Raw genomic sequence first — 24,076 nt, 5'->3', positions numbered from 1 at the left:
CCCTCCAAGCTATTCGAATGGGCCAATTCGAACTCCCATGTGGGTGGCCCCCACATTCCACTAGCAACCAAATAAAGTCGAATTGCCTCCTAAGTCCCTAAGTCGAAAATGATGGGTTCTCTTCCTTAGCCAAAATTGTGTAGCAGCACCCTGTTACAAATGTATTTGAGAAGGGATATGACAAATTCCCTCATTTGGCAACTCTTCTTTTGATGGCACTCTTCACCCTTGAAGAGCTCTTGATGACATTAATCATCATTTGGGAATTTTGGATTTTTTTGTCTTCCTCCAAATGCTTCTTTTCCAGGCTGGCTCCCCTTCATGCCAGCTCATGAATGAAAAGATATGTTTTTTCACCCCTTGTCAACCACTATAAATATAGCATATGTCCTCATTTTGGCACCTCATCACAACAACACATTCTCTCTCTTCTTATTGGTTTGTTCACATCTAAGGCAATAGATTCTTCTCGCACGTGTGAATGGTGGATTGGGCATCTCTATTCTTCGGCATTAACCTTTGACCAACTTTGAAATAGGCTTATTTGGCACTATTTTGCTGCAGTTTTGTGGAGATATCTCTGTTTGGGTAGGCCGCACATTCTAGCACAAGAACCGAGGCTTTTGGTGAAGTTTGACCTGCGTTGACCGTAGGGTCTGATTTCAAGTTCACTGCAAAGTTGACTTTCTGGTTGATAGAGTTTGACTGCTTCTTTGTTGATTGTTTTTGTTGTTGGTTGACCTCCAAGGAAGGACGACTTTCTTTGACCTTGACTGAGCTCAAGGAGGACACTTTTTCTGTTGTGTTGACCATTGTTGACTTTTTGGTTAGGGTTGTTTGACTACTATTGACTGAAAGCAGGATTGCAAACTTTGATTTGGCCATCTATTTGACTAAGTGTAGTGGCATTGGATCATCTATCATTGTACATTATTGAACTCTCTCTCTCTCTCCGTTGAACATTTGATATTTGATAATAAGAAGAATTGATCAAAGGTTTTCCCCATCTTGGGGTTTTTCCCTGGCTTGAGCCAAATTCTTGTGTTCTCTTGTCTTGGCTTGTCTTCTGCAGTTTATTGTTTATGTTCTATCTACAGTTATTGTCAATGTGAATTAATGGTTTATGTGATTGCTATTGGAAATTAAAGTGGAAATTATCATTGGGTTGATAAAAGGACATTGAAGTAATTGTTGCAAGCATAGAACATACCATTGTTATCTAAAATTAACAACGTAGCTACCAAAGTGTGATGTTCCTACTTAGCAATTTGGCTAAGTAATTACCAATTTTGCCAATTTTGAGGTTTTGTCATCATAGACTTAGGAAAAGTGGGTAGGAGGATTCCACTTGGCATTTTTGACTCAAGAAGGCTGCAACATAAGAAAAAGAAGGCAAATCGATTTCTTAGTAGAAAGTGGGCGCAACCCCAAGAGGAATACACACCCCTTGGAGAAAAATGCATTTCTGGAGAGAGAGAGAGGAAAAGGGGTCGATGTATGGGGCCTACATGGAGAGAGAAAGTTCAATGATAGATAGGAAAAGACATCATTTGAGGGCATTTTGATCATTTGACAAACGCACTCTCTTGTACACTTGAGCTGTTGAGCTAAGTCTACGAAGTGTTGTTCAGCACACGAGATTTCCGAGGGGAGATCTCAACTCCTTTGGTGGACTTTGAGTGCCACCCTAGGGAAAACTTTGCTACATTTGTGGAGTTGTCCCAGAGGAATTCTACAGGGAGTTTCGAGCTATTTTGGAGCAGACTGGGCGCAAAAAGGGATCATGCACTCTTGTGGGGAGAGAAGTTCAGGGCAGAGTTGTTCCAGGGAATTTAGGGGCAAGTTCCCTTAGTTTAGGAGCATTTTTGCAGTGGATTGACGGGCAGATTGGGTGGCCATTCTTCAGACCGAATTTCTCATTCTTGGGCATGCACAGAGGTGGCTTGACTGGGGCCTGCGCAATCACTTGAGGAGGGCATTCGTTGTGGAGGTTTGACCGGGAGTTTGGGGTTGAGTCTTGCTAGGGGACATAAGGAGAATTGTTGGAGGATTTGCTCAGCATTTTTGGAGGGCATTGGCAGCAGAATTCCTGGTGGTGCGAATTACCCAGCTGAAGGAGGAGCTTGCTATAATTGGGGGTAATTTTGGAAGGTTGGAACTAGGCCCAACCCTTTCTAGGTCTTTGTGGGTTTAGTGAGGAGAGCCCAAGGCTAATTTTGCAGAATTTTCTGAGCACTCTAGAGGGGCCAAACCCCAGTTCCTTACCAACCAGCAGCCACAAATTTCCAAGGCCAGCGCAGGGGTTGAAAGAGCAGTACCATTTATCATCCAAGCAGCACATTCTATCACCTGGGACTTGTCTAGCTTCATTTTACAAGCCCAGATGCACCTACTCCATACATTTTTGTATTCCCTTGATATATTAATAAAACGGCTCAGCTTGGCACAGTTTTTGGGCAATTTTCTGGGTGTTTAATTGCATGCTGAATTTTTGTGTTCGCATATGGTGTTTTTGCTTGAATATCACTGTTAATTCCTAGTAGGAATATTACACAAAGTGATCATGGAATGTGTAGGAATAATGCCTATATAATATATGAATAAAGATGATGTCTTGTGATGAGTGCATAGCTGTTTAGAGCAGGAGCATGAGCGAAGCAGAAGCTCCAAGCAGGAGTGCAAAGCACCAATTTCCAAAACACTCTAGCAGCAAAGTGTTCCGAGAGTGATTTTTGTATAATTTATGTTTTAGTATATTTTGATGCATATATATTTTTAAAAAGATGCAGAATAGCAAATCAGTTGTAGAAAATATAAAAACATAGGTTTTTCTAGTAGAAAATATTAAAACATCAATCATTTAGTACAAAAATAACAACAGCCATCTAGCAGTTATAGAAGTGTGCCATCAAATGATCAACCATAACATCAACCTGCAAGTTGCATGTTTCAACAGATAACTTTTGTCATCAACAAACGCTAACAAATAACATCAACCATGAAATGAGGCAGGGATCATGGCCAAGAATTGTAATATGCAGTGTACAGTTCCATCCTGTTGTATAATGTTTACAAAATAGAGCATAATAAATACAAATAATTCTAAGTTCTAGAATATAGAATCTAAACTGAAAAAAACAAATAGTTCTACTACCTACTGAGAATTCTTAAGCCTCTTGCCAAGAGCAATTTCTAGATTCTTCTCCTGTGGTCTAATAGCCTCAAGTATTGTTCAAGGAGTGTGGACATCATTCTGGGAGTGCAGGGAATCATTCCAGGAGTGTGAGGCAGTGGTGCTTCCCCGCAGCTAGGGATGGGGCTTCAGCCCCAAATTCCTTGTCTCCCAGTTCTAACAATAACTGTGAGGCTACACAGCAGTGCACATAGTTACCAGATGAATCATGGAATGTGTGGCTGTATAATGTGAGGATGAATCATGGAATGTGTGGCTGTATAATGTGAGGCTGCACATAGTTGCCAAAGCAACCATTGAATGTGTCATCAGAAATATGAATGCTCTAGTCCCAAGGTCCTTGTCTCCAAGTTATAACAATGACTGTGAGGCTGCAAATAGTTACTGAAGCAATCATGGAATGTGTCCCAATATAATGTGGGGCTGCACAGATTGCCAGAGCAATCATGGAATGTGCGGCCATGTATGATGGGCATATGAAAACTCTAACATGAAGTCCTTATCTCCCACTCTTAACAATAATTGTACGTCAATTTCATGTGTTTCTTGTGATTTGGTAACCAACATATATTGACTAGTTTCTTGAATGCTAAACTAGGCCATGTGTTTACCCACTAGTATTATGGTTGATTAACTTTCCTGTGGAAGTTGAGAGAGTTATTATAGCCAGGCAATCAGCCAATGGACAAAGCCTGACCTTTGGTGGTTAGGGCCTTTGAATAATTGTTTAATTTGAAGTGAATCCTATGGCATTGCCATGCTAAGAGCATCTTTAAGATCTGATTGAGAAATTACCCAATGACCATACACTAAACAGAGTTGTCAACATAAAATTTTATCTAAATGAGAGTAAACCATCTAATTCTTCTGATTTTAAGTTTTAAAAATAATTACTTCTAACTTCCAACTAAACACAAATCAACCTGGGCATTTATTCCAATTTAGCTAGTGGGACTATTAATGTTCGAATCACAAATGTAAAAAATAAACCTGAAATTCAAAAGCCCAAGAAGTATACATTTCAGGTGGTAAGAATAACAGACCTTTCATTGACTGAAAGCAGTCCATGGCATACATCATAGTCTAACAAAAGTCAAAAATTCAATAAGAATATATTTTAGGTATGTAAGAAAGGATAATACAGACCTTTCATCAAGTGAAAGCAGTCTATGGTGTACGTCATAGTCCAGGCCAACATAGCTAGCAATCAATGCACCTGCATCTGGATGAGGCCAGCTGCGTGAGCTAGGAAACCTAATTATAAAGGTTCCAGGTCTTGAGAATCCCTCTGAAGTCCTAAGAAAAGCTTCTGCTTCCTCTCGTGAGATCATTCCTTCAATCCACTTTGGCTCTAAACTCTCCCATGCTTTTCCTATCTGGGGGCTAGACAAAGCCAATGCAACAGGGAATAACCATTGCCAAAGCCGATCAAACTCTTCACAGATGACAGCCTCACCACAACCAGCTATTCTTCGCAAGAATTCCTTGTCCTGCTTTGACCATACATTATTATACCATGCAACACTTAGAGAAAACACCTTTAAAAATTTCAGTGCAAGCTAGCTAAGGGGACTGAATTAAAGTGTGGGGAGATGCAAAGGAACCTGAGTAGAGAAACGCCTCCTTGTACATTTTGAAATTGTCATAATTTTCTTTTCTATCTGATGTATAACACTGTTCCATAGTAATGGATAATTCTCTCTCATAAGCAGCTTCCAGAGGTCACATCCCTCTTGGATTAATTGCTTTGTAATCAAAATCTGATACCTAAAAATTTATGGAAGGACACAATTATTTAAGTTAGAAAGTAATAAGGTTTTTATAGCATTATTCCTTAATTTACCTGCATTAAATAATATAAAGCTGTTAATAATAATATGAAAAAATTTAACATAAGTCCACAGCCTAGCCAGATGCCAAATTGACAAAGCAGACCCTCTTGTTTGTGGGACAAGCAACCCTCCATGCAGCAATCTGTCTGCTTAGTCCACGGAGGTGTACATACCCTACCCCTCTTTGGATATGAACCTGTGACCTCCAAGGAGGAAACATGCGTTCTTAACTGTTAATCTCACTCAAACCATACACTGCCAACACCTTAATTTTAACCAAGATTATTCAAGCTGATATTACACTGCCTAGTGGTGTCCATAAAAGTTATGCAGGATAGGAATAGAACAAAAGGAACTACCCATTATGATGGCATCCTGTATACTGAGAAACACGTGCTGCAAAGTTTGCTACATCCTCGTCACTCCTGGACATGATTGTTCCTTTCAAGAAAATTGAACGATTATACATGTTTTCCAGACAATATTTAAAAACAAGGTAATCTGAAAATGCTCCTTCTGATGCTCCATGTCTCGTAGTGGCAGGCACATAAGCATGACGTTTATCAGTATCAGATACTAGAGTATTTTCTTCTCGTTGTTTTTCTGAATTGGCTTCCAAATTGATGCTAGACAAAGGATCTGGCTGATGTAAACTCAATGGCGAAGAGATAGTGAGACCAGAATAACCATTTCCTGAACGGGTATGTGCCATTCCCAGGGGACTAGCTGAAAGTAAAACCTTATGCAATTGTGGAGGAGATGGAGTTGATATATCATTGCTGGATAAGCTGCAAGCATTCCCTCCTGCATCAGAAGATTGTTCCAAGAGGCCATTTCCATTAGCAATCTTTATGGAGAGTTTTTCATGTCCGGCCCTCACACGCTTCAATGGAGGAATAATTTTTGAAGTGTGCATAATTGATCCATGGGCAAGATTGTCTCCATTCACCAGAGGCGATTCTGAGGCAGTCTCATCAGTTCCAGGTGAGCGTGATGCATCAAGTTGATATGCAGAAGCATTTGACTTCTTCCATGTAGCAGATGTTGTCCGACTATTACGGTTTCTTGAGACACAGCGTATTGGCCGTGAGAATACTCGAAGAAACGGATAGTTGGCCATGTTTGGTGAGTCAAAACACACCCGAAACAATCTATTGTCGCATTTAGATGACAGCTGTAAATGTCAAAACAAAAAAGTACAATTAAGGAACATGCAAACTTAATGAACATTAGGTGATTACAGAGTTAACTCGCACTCAATTTAACTTCTCAAAGACAAGTTCCAATTAACAGGCATGTATAAGTAAATTCAAGTAATAACACAGCAACAAATGACATCTGAGGTATTATTTTATTTTGTTTAACATAAATGACTTAAGGGGTCCACCCAGAGACTTAAATTGTAAGATGTCATGGATTTGGCTTACCTGAGATATTTTGAGCTTAAAGGAAGCACGTCCATGAAGAAGTCTGATAGGTCGCTCAGTGGAAGGAAATTCAACACCATCAAAAGTTGTAAGAAGAGGGGCTTCTGCATCATCCTTTGGTTTCTCAACAGGAACTCCATTATCCGCATATACTAGTAATGCAATAAGCTGAAATATAGATGAATTGTCAAGAACCAAATGAAATCCTTTATTTAAAAACAATACATCAAGCACCAAATGACATCATTTAAAAACAATAGATCAAGCACGAAATGAAATCCTTTATTTAAAAAAAATGTAAAATATGGGTGCACCTCCATGTCCTTGTGTATCGAACGCCCAAGTGCATCTAATAAGACAACATCAAGAGAAAAATTCCTGCGACAGGAGGCCTGGAATAAATAACACATTGAAGATAAGCACCACTATATTGGACTGCCACAAGGTGAAAATGTAGCAATTCTATAAGAATAGATCATTGATGCAAAGCAGAATGAGATCTTATCGCATTCTGAAAGTCTACCTTTTAGTGTTTTTGTCATTAATGTAGTGCAGTCCATCTGCTATCTCAATACAAACTCACAAACAAGTAACATGCTGCAAGTTTTATGGGGTCAAAATCTAGCAGAAACCCTCTTCCCATGGTTTTGCACCCATAGAAGATGGAAATGAATAAGAGAGCATGTGTATCTCTTTCCTTGTGAATATATGATTAGCGCAAGGCAAGGTGATATATTTTACTTCCAGCAAATCTCAATCATTGTGGCAGGTATGTTAGTGGTACAAACTAGCAGTCAATTACTGGGTAGAGGTTATTATGCCGACTCCTTGCAGTTGCCAATGTTCAGTTTATATAGGTAAAGTTGAACACAAAATCTCGGAGAAGAAGCGATTGGTGAAGATGCAAATGATGCTTGGTCCAGAGCTTGTAGATTACCAAGTGTGTTCAAAGAATAGGGAGTGGCATTTAAGAGGAAGATCTGATTTCCAGCAACTGCTGATAGCAGCTATGTTGCATGCCAAGGCTTGATAAATCTATCATTCCATCAAGGCCATGAACAGCAAGATGTCCCCCAGCACTTATTCTTTGGAAACAACTTCTTGACTTTCATAAAAAATTCACAGGTTGGAAACTTCAAGCTCAGTGATTTGTCTAGTTTAAATTCCAAAGGGCCTCCAAAAGATATCAGCTCAGTAAATCCATTGCTGTGTTGTTTGTTGGTGCTCTCCAACAAATTCTACCACATACAGTGATTATATGATTTGCTGCTTTGCACATTCCTTTCTTTCACATATATAGCTGCTGCCTATTTGTGGAGGCTCCAGACATGGAAGAGCTTGTCTAGGTTATATCTATTTGTAGTATCCCTAAGGAAATTATACAGTAAATAATCAAAGCATGCATAGACATAAACATACAGAAAATTACTCAAACATCGAAACACCATTTTAAAGCCAAAACTACACTGCTGAGCCATTTTATTGATAAATCATGAAGTACAATAGCTGTTTGGAAAGTGTGCACCTGGGCTTGCCTAAGGCAAGCTAGCTAAGCCCAAGTGATGAGATCTCCTCCAAGCATACTAGCTGGTTCTCCTTGGCTCTGTGCTAAAATGCCCAGAAAATGTGTTGTTGGCTGTGTCAAATGGCTGCTAGGGTCTCCTACGGTGCTCAGAAAATTATGGGAAATTAACCCCGGGCTCTCCACCAAATACCCAAAATAACCCACGAAGGAATTGGCCGATGGTTGACCTAGGAATTTCGGCCCTATTTCCCTCAATGACTCTGTTACTAGGTAACTCGACCCACCTGTCAATTTTGCTGCAAAAGGCCCCTAAAATAGCTGCAATCTCCAACAAAAACTTCCCAGGACTCCACCTCAAGTCTCAGCCCCAAAATCACTTCACTCCTCAACCCCCTTGCGTGCCTCCTCCAAGAACTGCGCAATCCCTGCACTATTGTTGCAGAGCCTCTCCACCAACTCGCACTCCCTGCAGTTGGTACGAACTGAAATAGATGGAACTCCCTCCTTGGGCTGGCACTCAAAGTCCACCGAAGCAAAGGGGTTGAGATTTCTACTCGAAAACACTCGTGTGCTAAACAGCACTTGCAGACTTGACTTCAGCTCAAGCATGTTATGTCAAAGACAATTTTCTCAAACATGAATGAATGACCAAAATGACAGCCTCTTGCTCTTTTTGTCAAAGAGCCTCCAAAATTCCCATGTGGGCCGCAATTCTCTGAGTGGCCCCCACGTACCACTAGTGGCTCGATTTTCTCCTCCATCCTCTAATGTTTGGGCTCACATTTGATCAAAAATACATGTGGGGCCTCTAAACCCACACTTCCTAAGTGCTAATGCGAATTAATTCAAAACTGGCCAAAAATTGATATTTCCCTTAGCAATGTTGCTAAGTGGGAATATCACAGTCCTCCCCACCAAAATTGCTTGTCCTCAAGCAATGCCTGAACAAGCATCCTCTCTAGCTATTGCTCCCCACTATCACTGCAAAATGTGCTAAGGTCCCAGATGTGCCACTAAATCGTCCCTGACCTAGGCACTGTCCTAACGTGAAAGAATCCTTCAATACCATGATCCCAAGCCATCCTATCCAACTTGAAGCTCCCCTCGCTCCATTCACTATCATGCCCGGTGCAAATACCAAAAGTCCCTTGTATACCATCAATGAGTAGGGGATCGTGATAATGTGGCACTATGCCCAACCCCTCGTGAATTTGTCCTACCACGTAGGCCATCCCAAGCACTCCAAGAGTATACTCTCGAAGATACCACCCAATCCCGGCAGAGATAGTGTCTCGCTCACGTGAAATTTTCCTAATATCATCCTGTTCGCCCACCTGCCATTCTAATGAAGTTCCCCACTCCATCAGTGACTCGCTAAAGCCCAATGGAAGATCTGCATGATCTCCTGTAGTAGCCAGCTCATCCCTAAAGGTTATTGAACTATGAAGAGTTGTGATGCTACGGTCCCCTGTTAATCCTAGAGTGGTGCCCCCATGCTGACGCTACACTACTCTGACGATGACATACTCTCCATCATGCGCGGACTATATCCTCCCCTCCTAAGGCCTAGTGGCGAAAATTTTGTGAGGGCCAAGCTCATCCTACCCAAGCATCTCCATGATGCCAATATCTACCCCTCCACTATTAATCTCAACCCTGAGCAGCAACAAGATAAGTCTTCCTCACCATGCAGTGGAAGTCTTAGTGATCCCCCATGTGTCAAACCCAAGGTGAACTGGATCACCCTCTGCCATGACCTTGCTCATCACAAAGTGGAGAGATCTACCCGCCAACCGGATCCCTAGATCCCCCAAACGTACTGGGAGCTCATAACTCCCACTCCTCACGGAATGTCGTTGTGTAGTGCTGCTACCTGCTAGAACCCATCTAGCCCTAATCTCTAACCCTTTTATGTATCCCCTGGGTGGACCCCAAGTATCAGGAGTATGCCCCACACATGCGAACCTGCCCTACTCTTGCCAGACCACGCAGTGAAATATGCTATCCCAACTCCTCATAATACACCTAGACATAGCTCAGAATCTAGGTACCCTCCTATAGACAAAGTCTACCATCCGCCGTCCCTCAAGTGTGAGCCCAAGGGTGGAGTATATGCTACCTCAACAATCAACCGCAACATCCCTAAGCTTGTATCCGTCAACTCGTGCACCTACCAAGTGTCTCAACTGGAGAGTCTCCTCCCAACTCATGACACGCGGTGTCTCATCCAACTGTCAAGGGTGAGCCTCCCATGCCCTGCTGTCTAAATGGAGAGTGTCAAGGGGCAACAACCAAACACTCTGTGACTGTAAGCAACACTGGAGGATGATGGGTTGGTATGTCCCAAAGGGTATGATCAAGAGTCTATCAAAATGCTCAAGATTAATCCTACGAATGACACTCTCTCTACCTCGGATCTGCTGATAACCCCCTCGAAGCCCTGCCTCAGCTATACATGGTGTCCCCATATGCTCAACAATGTCCTCATCATTCCTAGGTGAGTTGCATCCAATGGTACACCCAATGCCCTGGTCCATAAGTCTCCTTGGAGGCAACGCTCCAAGAGCCTGCTACGCTACATCATGTGTCACTGCATACTACCAAGTATCACTGTAATCCTCAACATGCCACTGTATGTCGCAACCTGTCCCTATACACCACTAGATATCCCCAACTATAGCTATACCATCCTGCGTCCTGTCTGTGTCAAGGCACCAGTCACTCCCCGCGTGTACTCAATGCGATGTAAGGCATGCTTACTCCACAACGCAATCCAACACACTATGGTGCACCACCATGCATCTCCATGTCCACCTGTAGTCTACTGCTCAACGCTAGATGCTCCCACACATCCCTAGATGCGATGGCCTAGAGTTGTGTCTCTGTGTGTCGGCCCACACCCGATCAGTATCATCACCTCCACCGTCGCATCGCTACACCCGTTGATGAATGAATCTTCACTCCAAATCCTCCCTAAGTGATTCGAGAAGTGAATCTCCCTATGTGTCAGTAGTGATGCCACCACTACGCTGCTCCTCTGCGTCCTCTATGCCCCACACAAAGGTGAAGAATCCCCAGCTCCATACAAGTCGTCATCTGGTGGCCTGTCAATGCCACCTCCTTCGACGAACTCCTACCAGAGTATGTTGATCACCTCATGATCCCGTGTATAATCGTCATACCAAGACAACTCAAGGGGTCTGTCCATAAACTGGTTGGCCACTAGTGATGACTGAAACCCCCCTAGTGAATGTGCACACTCAACTGCTAGGTCAATTGTACCATCCAGGTCGTAGTCAACCAGCATACCTAGGAAATGATAGGTAGTCACACTCGAATCCCAATGCTAGTCTGGGATTCGGGTATCCCCAGTGCCTGGAAGCTCTTACTGAGCTACACCTGGGTCCACCACCATCTCCATAGCCTGCTCCACCAGGTACCAACTCAGAATCTCTCACCATCCAACCCTAAGAGAGGGATCGAATGCATGAACTCCTGCACATAAAAACAACCCCAACATGCGGATGTTGCACCCTGTGCAACACCGATCGTCTCATCCCGCTATCCAGGTCAACACATGAGGTCTGACTAGGTAGCTCTGTCTCTCTCTCTCCAACGGGCAAAGGTGACCCCACAAGGCTGTTGTTCCCGTCTATGTATGCCTGAAGAGGGCTGCTCCGACTCTCCAATGCGCCCTTTAACTGTACCATTAGGGAATCCAACCGTTCCCCGATGTGAGCCAACTGGGTCGCTGACTCGCCACAAACCACTCTCATGCCCTCCAGCTCATCGTTGTGCAGTAGAATAGCCTCTCGTACTGATGGGGCCTTCCTTTTTAATGCTAGAAGGTCAGTCTAAAACTGATGACACTATTGTGTTCGACCATTATCCAACATCTTTGTATCTAAGAGCGCCTCATCAAGGGTGGATACGTCTCTTGGCACCTCACCCATTGTTGTGTGCTACTATCACCCAAAAACTTAGACATGACCCCGATCACCACCTCAACAAATGGCACTACTGGGGTATGATCTACTCTCTCCACTAAGATGCCAACCAGCACGATCAAGGAAGTCTCCAACACGGGTGACCTCTGCGCCAAACTGGGTGTATCTACTTGCTCTCCACAATCTTGTGTAGATGGTTGCACCTCCATGGCCTGTGCTACTCTAGTGTCTCTTCTGTGAGGAAGAGAGATTTAGTCTAACACCTTCATCAACTGGGTCAAGAATTCGCGCATATTAAATCCACCTTGAGCCATGGGTCATTTATGGTTAAACCCGTCACCTGAGTATACATGCACAAATCTTCCCTGATCTAGTTGGCTGCCACACAGCTAGCCAAGATCATGGCTCTGATACCACTGTAATATCCCTAAGGAAATTATACAGTAAATAGTCAAAGCATGCATAGACATAAACACATAGAAAATTACTCAAACATCAAAACACCATTTTAAAGCCAAAACTGCGTTGTTGCGCCATTGTATTGATAAATCATGAAGTACAATAGGTGCCTGAAAAGTGTGCACTTGGGCTTGCCCCAGGCAATCTAGCTAAGCCCAAGTGATGAATATGAGATCTCCTCCAAGCATACTAGTTGGTTCTCCTTGGCTCTATGCTGAAATGCCTAGAAAGTGTGTTGTTGGCTGTGTAGAATGGCTACTAGGGCCTCCTCTGGTGCTCAGAAAATTCCGAGAGATTAACCCTGGGCTCTCCACCAAATACCCAGAATAACCCACGAAGGAATTGGCTAATGGTTGACCTTCAAATTTCGGCCCTATTTTCCCTCAATGACTCCGTTGTTAGGTAACTTGACCTACCTGTCAATCCTACTGCAAAAGGCCCCATAATAGCTGCAATATCCAACAAAATACTTCCCCGGACTCCACCTCAAGTCTCAGCCCCAAAATCACTTCACTCCTCAACCCTCGAGTGTGCCTCCTCCAAGAACTGCACAATCCCTGCAGTGATGCTGCAGAGTCTCTCCACCAACTCGCACTCCCTGCTGTTGGTATGAACTGGAATAGATGGAACTCCATCCTTGGGCTGGCACTCGAAGTCCACCGAAGCAAGGGTTGAGATTTTTGCTCGGAAACACTCGTGTGCTAAACAGCACTTGCAGACTTGGCTTCAACTCAAGCGTGCTATGTCAAAGACAATTTTCCCAAAGATGAACGAATGACCAAAACGAGTGCCTCTTGCTCTTTTTGTCAAAGAGCCTCCAAAATTCCCATGTGGTTCCAACTCGACTTTCCCCCACCAACTTCGCTCCAATGAGAGTGTGTTTCTCATGTGGGTTGCAATTCTCTATGAGTGGCCCCAACGTACCACTAGTGGCTCGATTTTCTCCTCCATCCTCTAATGTTTGGGCTTACATTTGATCAAAAATACATGTGGGGTCTCTAAACCCACACTTCGTAAGTGCTAATGCGAATTAATTCAAAACTGGCCAAAAATTGATATTTATTAAAATTAGCAACTAGGGCCAAACTCCATGTGGGTCACCTTATTTATGACATCTGATATTTTTCTTGGATTCCTCTCTCCGAAAGGTATAGGATTGATCTAAAGATCATCCAATTCCTACATGTAAAAATGAAGATATGAATTTATTTGTATTATTGACAAATTGTCAAGGTCGGCCAGAAAGCAAAGCAAGCATTTTAACCCCTAGCTCATCCTCAACGTTGCATATAAAAAGAGGAGGCCATCAAGTCATTATTTCATCATATGATCTCATGATCTCTCTCTCCACTCGTTTGGGTATGTCTTCTCCAAAGGAGGACTTGGTGGAAAGAAGGATCTCAAGCCCTAGCCGTAGCAAGAAGAAGCCCTAGCCGCAACAAGAAGTCCTAGACACAGCAAAGAAGAAGCCCTAGCCGCAGCAAGAAGAAGTCCTAGACGCAGCAAAGAGGAAGCCCTAGCCGCAGCAAGGAGCCTTAAGGATAGTGTGGGAATTTCGGTTTGCCATAGGTGAAGCATGGTGAAAGAGGCTGCTCCAGGGCATGGGTTTAGGTGTGTTTGCTAGGCAGGGAAGCCGCAGCCACAAGGAGAAGAAATTCGTTGAAGAAAGGTCAACATAGTGCTGGATATGCATGCAGTTGACCGCTGGCAAGTGCAGTCAGCTAGGCCGAGTTCATGAGGAAGATAAAGCTGCTGTTTGGGATTGTTTGGGTGATATTGTGAAGGCTGAAAGCTACAGCAAGCTGTTGTGATAAGCCGCAGGCCATAGCACACAGCTGGAGGTTGTGTTAAGGGCTATCATGGGTGGACAACACCTTTAGGAGGCAGCGTGGCATGAGAGGAAGGTCTCCAAGGTGGACCACAGCCCTACAAGGGCTTGTTTGTTGACTGTGTGGTGGAACTAGGGCTGCAAGACGTGCCCTAACCAGGAGTGCAGCAAACAGCAATGCAAACAATGTTGCAGCAGTGTTTTGTGGAGGGCTGCTGGATTGATGAACTCCTCAAGGGTATGTCGCAGCTCTCTTAGGGACTGTTTGGAGACTGTCAAGGGAGTTTAGGGCTACAAAAAGTACCCTAACCAGAACAGCAATCAACAGTGGAATGAAATCAGAATTATGAGAATTGTTTTGGGCTAATTGAGCTTATTGTTGAAGGCCGAAGTTGACTGGGCTTGACCGAGCTACTTAGAGGAAGATTTCCATCTTGTTTGATCAGCATTGACTTTTCTGGTCTAGGCTTTACTGCTGCTGTTATAAATTATCAGATTTGTAAATTTGTTCTATCTCTCTCTATTAAACTATTGAAGAATATAAGAAGAATTGATCAAGGGTTTCCCCACATTGGGGTTTGTCCCTGGTTGGTGCCACATCTTGTGTCATCTTGTCTTGGCTTATCTTCTACTGTTTATGTTTATGTTCTCTCTGCATTTTACTATCACGCTGATGTGATTGCTAAACTGAATATTGATATTGGGCTAATTAAGAAATTGAAGTAAATTGCTCTTAAGCATAGAACTACCAAAAATTAACATGGTATCAGAGATGAGGTGAAGACAAAGCCCAAGCAAGAGTGAAAGAGCAATCACCGAAAACAATTGGACAAGGACAAAGGCTCAATGGGTTCCTCATCCCACTTCTTGATTGAAGACAAGCTCCGTGAAAAGTCTAACCATCACGAATGGAAGATGTCTCTTGATTTGACATTGGAAGAACAAGAAGTGTTGGATTATGTGAAGGGTAAAATCCCTGAGCCTCCTTCAAATGCACCGCCTACTACAAAGAACAAGTACAACAAGGTGTGTGTTGCACAAATGGATTAGGGTTGTCTTTTTCACAATATGACTACGTCTTCCTTGACAGCGTATAGGATAAGGGCTGACTACGTCTTCCTTGATTTAGGTCATGCGTAGAGCTGCTAGGGCATCATCTAGGACTGTGTTTAGACTTCATGCTAGGTTCCTTTCCTCTTGCGTCTAGGGCTTCCTCCTCTTAGACTTCTCTTCCACTAAAACCCAAAACAAGTGGAGAGAAATCAAGAGTGAAGTGTGTGTCCAAATGACTATCAAGTCACCTCCTTTTATACTAAAAACACTGAGCACACATGGGGGTTATTTGGTTGTTGGCCGACCTCGACGAATTATCCCATAACAGAAACAAATTCATATCTCCATGAATACTTATCGGAATCGGATGATCTTTAGATCAATCCTACACCTCTCGATGAGAGGAGTCCAAGAAAAATATGAGCTGCCATAAATAAGATGACCTACATGGAGTTTGGCCCTAGTTGCCAATTTTAACGCTTGGTGATTCTTCTTCTTCCCTACTCTATTTTTCAGAATTTTGTTCATCCTCTTGTACCTCATCCTCTTTTTCATCTTCTTCTTCATCCTCTTCTTCTTCTTCTTTTTCATCCTCTATTTCTTCTTCTTCTTCACTAGTAGTAGCACTTCTGTCATACTCAATTGCTCGAATTGCTCCTTCTTCCTGCATGTCTACAAATGTTGACCATGCAATAGGGATTCTTAAATTGTGTAGAGCATCTTCCAGGATGAGTTTGATCAACCCATGATGTGCTAGTTTCCGATGTTTTCCTTCTTGTACCTTGATGCTCATGTCTATTATTGATTGTAACAAAAAATAAGGTACACTAAGTCTGTTATGAGGAGGTGTCTCTTTTCGAAATCTTAGCTCATGGAGGAGTCTAAAGTGGTATCCATACACTACATTGTATCTACCTTCACAGGAAATGTACTTGATGATGTGGTAACTTACCTCATTCCAAGGATATGGAATGCTTTCCCTTCTAACCCCATTTTTGTCTTCAATTGGTTCTTCTCCTTCCAAGAAAAAACTTTTCTTTGCAAGAGTGTTGTTAGTATTGTCCTCTTTTCTCCATTGCAACCCTAGGGGGAGTGTAGTTATCCTGCTAATACTCTCAAGGGTAATTGCTACTGACAAACCCTTCACTATAGCAGTGGCACTGGCTCTAGTGAGAGGTATGAGTGACATTGCAAATTCTCTAGCCACATCATCATCGTATCCCCTCAGTAGCTCAAAGAACCCCATCCATTGATGCCTTGTAAAGATTTCTACCATAGGAGGATGCTGGTGTATTCTGGCTGTGTTGGTGGGCTCTCTTTTGTTGAAACCTCCTGTCATATTTTCTGGCAATTCTTGTTTGAGTGAGGTTTGGGTGGCTATAGTTTAGGAACTCTAGTAGGTGATGAGGTTTCAAACTTTATCCTTCACTAACCTTCACAGAATTCTCTTTACCTTTATGTGTATAGAAAATACTCAAAAGAAAGGAGGATTTCTTCTTTTTAGATGAAAAACACAGAAGGTATGGCACCTACCTCCCTTTTCTACACTCTGGTGATGAGAACTCTTGAATTGATTGCCCTCGGTGTCCACTTGCAACTCTGTGTGGTAATTCTCCCTGTATCCTGTAGCTTTCCTGTAGGTGCTCTTGTTTGCTGCAGGTGCTAACTGTTTCCTGTAGGTTGCCACTGTAGGGATGTTGAGAGTAACTTTTCTTTCAATGACTCCTCGAAGTTGCCTCTGCCTTCAGATTTTCGAAATAACTAATACTTCGCATGGGAGTCAGTGATTATTTCTATTTGTGGATGATTTCGTCAGGTGATGCGCTGGCTGGCCAAGTACGAATACCTTCTTTTGGACCGTTGGTCCCACTACAAGTTCATCATATCACCTTTCCTTGTAATCATCTCCCACTTTTATTCTCCATAGCTTAACCACTTTTTTGGTTCATTCCCCTCTTTTTTTATGTGACCTTGCCACATGTGGAGTTGACTAACCCTTCCTCTTCTCGTTATCTGACTGAGGTGGCCACCTTTGCTTATAAAATCAACTTCCTGCCTCATTCCTACAATTTAATCATATTCGTACCTATGAGGGAGTATTGGTGAGATGACATACCTGTTGGTCCTTTGCTTTGCTGATGCATGCTGGAGAGTGTTGATAATTCCTTGTTCTTTGCCCTGAATGCATATTCTTTGACTGTGTTTTTTTCTTCTTCTTTTGTTGATGAGTTGCTCCCTTGATGATGTACAGGTGCTAGCTTTTGTTGTTGCTGAGCTCTGGAGGAGCTTCCTCATCACTGTGATCCTTGTGTTGAAGGTGGATTGGAGTTGTTGTGGTCTTTTTTGTGGAATAGGCTGCTACAGGAATTCCTACAGGATGTCCTGTAGCTGCCTTTTTCTTGAACTTTTGCATCTCTTCTCTGCTTCTGAAGTTGAATGGGTATTGGAATGAGTGGAGGATGTGGTTATGGAGTGGAAGATGAGGTATGTTGTTGTGGCATGTATCTTTTTGATGTTTTTTTTCTTTTTTTTCTATTTTCTAACTTGATTTCTTTGATGGATACAGTGGTGACATGGTCATGGAGGGTGTTGGCTGAGGTATGGTGAGGTCAATGGCTCTTTTCATAACCCAAAACAGGTTTGTGTCACCATTTTTCCACTGGACTGCCCTTCCTATACTTTTTCAAGGCCTCCTGTAAAACCTACAGGAAACTCCTGTAGTATTACAGGGAATCCTGTAGAAAACACAGAATTGCTTGGAATTGGAATTTGGAGTTGAGTATGGATGGAAGAACATGGGGAGTATGGAGGAGATGAGATGGATGAAGGAAAACATGGTTTGTGGTAGGGCTTGTTGTCCTCTGTAGCCTGTGCACATCATCTTCTTACAAACTTGCAAAAACAAAATTGTTATTTTTGTATGTTTTTCTCTTTTTCTCATTTCCTTTTTCCTTTTTCTTCTTTTTTTTTGAAAAGACAACTAGGCTGCCTCGAAGGAGGTTTTCATCCTTGTTTCCTGCCCTGGGCGCCTCACAAGAGGTTTTCACCCAGAGATCTTTTATTTTTTTCTTTTTTTTTTAATACTCTTGGGCTGCCTCAAGAGGTTTTCAACCCAAAAGTTGGACTTAGGTGCCTCATGGAGGTTTTCACCTAGGTCCCTTTATTTTTCCTTTTTCTTTTTCTTTTTTTTTTAGAACTTGGTGAGGTGGAAGCTGAGACTTCTCCAATCACCATCACTGTCTGGCTGATGCTACCGATGAATTCCTGATTTGATAAGGGCTTCTTGTAGACCTTTAACTTGTACCCATTGACAAGCAAAGGGATACCTTCTGCATCGATGGTTCTTACCTGAACAACGTCATTGTCACGGCACTTTTTTATCACATACAGTCCCAACCATCTGGTCATTAGCTTGCCTTTGAAATCTTTGTACCAGGAGTCATACAACAAGGCCCGTCGACTTCTTGAAACAGTTTGTCCTTCATATTTCTGTCATGCCAGATTTTCCTTTGCACTTGAGTCACTTCTGTGTGCAGGAGGGCCTGCATCCTAAATTCATCTAACCCATTCAGCTAGAGCAATCTTTCCTATTGTGCCCTTGTGATATCTAGATCCAGTTTTGTTGCCATCCTTAAGGTGTTGTATTCAAATTCAATGGACAGCGGGGCTTTCTTCCAATAGGTCGGCTCATAACGAGTGAAGCCAGTGGTGGTCTTCCAGGTAGTATTGTAGGCCCAAGTGGCCTTCACCAATCTGTCTGCCCAATCCTTTCTATTGCTGCTAATCACCTTCGTCAGAATGCTTTCCAATGGTCGGTTGGTGACTTCCACTTGCCCATTAGCCTGTGGGTGGTAAGGAGTGGATTTTTTGTCCTTGATCTTATTCTGGCTTAACAGATTTTCAATCATGTGAGATGTAAATTGACTGTCTTGATCAGTGACCAACTCTCTAGGGTATCCAAACTTTTAGAACACATTGTCCCTCAGGAATTCAGCCACATTTTCTTCTGTTGCTACCTTTATAGCTTTGGCTTCAACCCATTTTGTTAAGTAGTTGGTGCACACAATGATGTACTTCTTCTGTCTGGATGGAGGGTCAATGGGCCCGATGAAATCCATGCCCCACTTGTCAAATGGCTCGAAAGTCACTTGAGGTTGTAGGGGCATTTCATCCTTGGGGTAGGCTTCCCCATCCTTTGGCACTGATCACACTAGCTAGTATACCTTTTTACATCTTGGTGGAGAGTGGGCCAGTAATAGCCAACTTGTAGTACCTTGAATGTTATTCTTTTGGTTGCAAAGTGACCTCCACAAGGCCCATCATGACAGGCCAGAAGGATGTCAAAGACTTCCTCCTCCCTGACACATCTTCTCAGAATTTGATCTGGACCTAGCTTGAAGAGATTGCCCCCAATCCAAGTGAATGGGGCACTTTTTCTTATGATTCTGCTCTTTTCCTTGGAGGACAAATTTGGAGGGAACTATGCAGATACCAAGTAGTTTTCTATGTCAGCAAACCATGGAGAGAGAACTGAAATGGCGAATAAATGTTCATCTAGTAGCTTATCATCAACCATTCCTTCCTCCCTTACAAGAAAAGTCAATCTGGATAAAAAAATCTGCAACTACATTCTCTTTGCCAGGCTTATCAATAATAGTTAAATCAAATTGTTGCAATAAAAGTAACCATCTAATAATCCGAGCATTTACATCAGGTTTGTTCATCAAGTATTTAATTGCAGCATGGTCGGTATGTACAAATGTCTGGTAACCAGTAATGTAATGTCTAAATTTATTCAATGAATGTACAACAACTAGGAGCTCTTTTTCAGTTACTGTGTAGTTTAACTCGGCTTTCGACAGATTCTTACTGATGAAGTAAATGGCATAAGGTAGCTTGTCATCTATCTGGCCTAGAGCTGCTCCTATAGCTTTGTGAGAGGCATCGGCATGAATGTGAAAAGGAAGAGCCCAATTTGGGCTTCAAGGAAGAGGTGGAGTAGCCAACTTGTCCTTTAGGGTGTCCGAGGCTTCTTGGCAGTTTTTTGACCATAACAATTAGGAGTCTTTGGCCAATAACCCAAGTAAAGGAGAAGCTAACTTGCTCAAATCTTTTATAAATCTCCTATAGTATCCAACTAACCCTAAGAAACTTCTAACATCCCTCTGCTTCTGCGGAGTTGGGACCCTTTTGATGATGACTATCTTATTTAGGTCTACTTACAGTCCTTCCTGGGGATATTGAGTGACCTAAAACAATCCCTGTAGTCATCAAGAACTCACATTTTTCGAAACTAAGGGATAAGTTCATTTCAATCCATTTGTTTAACACCTTTCCCAAGTTAGAGAGAGCCTCCTGGAAATCACACCCATAGGGTGTGAAGTCATCCATATAAATTTCTACTGCATCATGGACTAGTTCTGCAAAGATACTCAGGACTGCTCTCTGGAAAGTGGCAGGGGCATTGTATAGGCCAAAAGGAAGGACCCTATAAGCGAAAATACCCCAAGGGTAGGTGAAGGTGGTTTTTTCCAAGTCCTCTAGGCTGATCTGGATTTGATTGTACCTGCTGAATCCATCTAGGAAAGAGAAGAACCTCTTTCCTGCCAAACCATCTAACACTTGCTCAATGAAAGGTAGAGGAAAATGGTCCTTCTTTGTGGCTTTGTTTAGCTCTCAGTAATACACACAAATCCTCCACTTTCCATTTTTCTTTGGAACCAGCACCAGAGGAGACACCCACTCACTGTCTGAGATAGGGTAAATGAATCCTGCATCCAACAACTTCTACAATGCTTCTTTGACTATATCCTTGAGAAGTGGATTCATTCTCCTTTGGGGTTGGCAGACTGGCTTGCAACCTTGTGTTGATTTGTGGTAGCATCTGATGTGCTCTAGCCACAAAATTTGGTAGAGAGGTTGGTGCATATGAGATCTCCAATATCCAGAAAGGGTTTGGGCAGATTCTAAACAGTTTAAGAGATATTAAAATAATTAATATTTTTAATGGAGTCCCTAAGTCTAAACTTAGGGAAATTAAAATATTAATGTGGATTAATATAAAACTGTGTTAGAATGGTCCAAAAGACATGGATCAAGCCAGATCTAATGTTAGCAGTCAATTAGGAACTTAATATCGACCCTTGATATGTCAACGAGAAAAGTATATTAGGAGGCTTGAGGGTCACTTGGAAAGCACACCAGATGATCAGTTATTCTATTCCCTAGAGCAGGGTTTGCTAAGAGGGATAGAATCAGTGATTGGAATTGCAGCTGAGGGGCAATGAGTACAGAGAGACAGAGACGCAAAGATAGTGTCGGGAGATCAGCACAGCAGCCAGAGAGAGTGACGCAGTAGTAGCCAGGGGCCACGCAGAGGCAGCCAGGAACTACGCAATGCTTCAGAGAGGCCAGCGTAGCTGACGCAGAGGGCCGGAAGGCTGACGCAGGCCCATTCTGGGTGACGCAGGGCCAGCATTGGGCAGAGAGAGGTTAACGCAGTCCAGAAAGGCAGCCGTTGGGATTTCTGGGGTAGATTTGAGCTGAGGAGCTACCGAAGGGTTTATCTGGGGTTTCAGCCGGGACATTTATCTCAGACTGAGAGGTACTACTGCCAAGGGCATTCTCTGTTGGGTAAGCTGGATTTGGAACCCAGATTATACTCTGAAATTGCTTAATAAGAAAACCCTCAAATAGTTGCACTGTTTTCCCACATTGGGTTTTTCCATGGACATTGGTCCAAAAATAACGGTGTCATTTCATGTGCTTGTATCTGTTTCCTTCAATTGATGATCTGTAATATGTTGAGCATGCACTAGTGTTTATTTTCAGTATTTACATTGTAAATAACTTGTTAAGTAATGGAACAAGTAGGTAGGAATAAATCAGTAAAGTGCATGGAGGGTTTCTAACTGGTAGACTTAGAAACTTCAACATGGTATCAGAGCGTGGTTGCAGATCACAGGAGAACTGAGGACATCAGCCGAGCGGAGCAATAGCAGCAGAAAACAGTTGTCCCGAGTGACAGAAGTTGTTTCTAGCAGAGCAACAAGGGAAGGGTGACAGAGTGCTTGCATCATCAACGGTGAGCCAAGAAGAGGTAGCGCAGAGGCCAAGGGAGGCAAAGGGAGGCTCACGCAGAGGGCCAGAAGGCTGTGACGCAGTTGGTTGAGGAGGTTGAGTTGCTGGTGCTGGGATTGCGCAGAGCCTAGGAACTCTCACCTTCAGGTTGTTGGGGTTTAGGAGGTTGTGGGAAAGTTGCAGAGTGGAGCTGGTGGGGTACTGTAGTCAGAACAATACCTGACAGGGAAGGCCAAGGAGGAGGGAGTTTCTACCGAGGGTTTCTAGTCGAGAAATCCAGATCAGTAGTGCGGTTGCACAGACAATCAGAGTAGGGGGCATCTCGACATCGGTAGAAGGATTTCCAGGAGGGAAATCGAGACTCAGAGGGAGTCACATAGAGAACTTCTAGGAGGGAAGTAGAAGAGCAGCATGGCACTACACGGAGTAAGAGACCAGGACAAACTGGACGGAGCCTCAAACTTTGCAGTCTAGAAGGCCAGAATTTTATCCGTACTTGACAAAAATCTTGTCAAGCACTTCGCCTTGAGGACGATAGCAATCCCAGTTGACCCAGTTGATAAAGACAAGTACGAGGAGGCAATGGCGAGGGCCAAGAGCATCATCCTTGTCAGGGTCAAGGACCATGTAGTACCACACATTGCAGAGAAGGAAACGACAAATGAGATGTGGGGGCCCTAAAGAAATTGTACTAGCATACTTCTGTGTAGAGAATGATGTTACTAGAAAATCAGATGAGGTCATATCAGATGAAGAAGGGAGAACCGATTGACACCTTCCTCAGAGGACTGAATGAGATCCGAGATCAGTTGACTTCCATGGGAGCCACACCAGATTAGGAATTGATGGTGAGGACTGCCCTGAATGTAGTCTCAAAAGACTGGGAGGTATTTGTCCAGAGCAGTGTTGACAATATCGCCGAGATATCACCGATATTCGCAAATATCGCAACATTTTCAAGGAGACGAGATATCGTGGAGGAAATATCGCGATATTTTGTCTCCCCGAAAATATCGCAATATTTCTGAAATATCGGCGATATCTCGGAAAATATCGCGCTACGATGCAAAATATCGCCCAAACACAGAAAAAATTGTTGTCGCAGCTAGAAAAGGCCGATTTTGTTTTCTTTTCATTCATTTTCAATTTTGATTGCTGGAGAAGGAAGGGGAGAGCTATGTGCTTGCTGCCAAGGAGGATTTGAGTGTTGAATAACCATTATGTCCACCAACAACGAAGATTTTGTTGATCTAAGATTGAAGAACAGTGAGACAATTTCATTTCTTCCATTAACAGGTATATTCAAATAAACCCCTATGATTTTCATGCCCATGAGCAAATGCAAGGGTTTTTTCCATATTTGGACAACAAACTCCATTTTTTTTTTAACTTTCAAATGCACCCTCTTATTGTCATTTATGGTTCACATTGCAAATAATGTAGCAAAAAAATTATTTGGTAAAATGAGGTGGTTATTACATATTAATTCTAGTTTTTTTTTTTGGTGCCCTAGGTTTGAGTTAGCTCACTACAAAATTCAAATATGCCAAAAGCCTTGGACCCATTTTGGGAGTATGGGGAGCCTAATGGTGGGACAAATCGGGCATATCTTACATGCAAATTGTGTGGGACTAGGATGACAAGAGGGGTTACACAATTGAAATACCATCTGGCTAGACTCACTGGACATGATGTTGGGATTTGTACAGTTTCTAGTCTGGAGCTTATATAA

General features: G+C 42.8%; 1 protein-coding gene across 4 annotated transcripts in view; it reads right to left on the bottom strand.

Moving 5' to 3' along the window:
• LOC149250454 (SH2 domain-containing protein A-like) overlaps positions 1-24,076 on the bottom strand; it is a 241,259-nt gene that overhangs the window by 109,931 nt on the left and 107,252 nt on the right. For 3 of the 4 annotated variants that reach the window (XR_016266832.1, XR_016266830.1, XM_089459094.1), the window contains exons 6-10: positions 6,767-6,844; positions 6,453-6,620; positions 5,385-6,199; positions 4,798-4,960; positions 4,340-4,683 (exon numbers count right to left, since the gene is read on the bottom strand). Coding sequence is in view for 1 of the 4 variants with exons in the window: in XM_089459094.1 (XP_089315220.1) it covers positions 4,340-4,683; positions 4,798-4,960; positions 5,385-6,199; positions 6,453-6,620; positions 6,767-6,844 (1,568 nt within the window). In the remaining 3 variants the exon portion in view is untranslated. The remainder of the gene's footprint in view (positions 1-4,339; positions 4,684-4,797; positions 4,961-5,384; positions 6,200-6,452; positions 6,621-6,766; positions 6,845-24,076) is intronic. The other variant, XR_016266831.1, reaches the window with a different exon arrangement.

This window comes from Pinus tabuliformis, chromosome 7 (genome assembly GCF_031772625.1).
Source record: "Pinus tabuliformis cultivar Carrire ecotype Pingquan chromosome 7, CPIR1, whole genome shotgun sequence".
Lineage (NCBI taxonomy): Eukaryota > Viridiplantae > Streptophyta > Pinopsida > Pinales > Pinaceae > Pinus > Pinus tabuliformis.
Note: the sequence above shows the minus strand (reverse complement) of the source record. Positions and strands in the feature narration are given on the sequence as shown.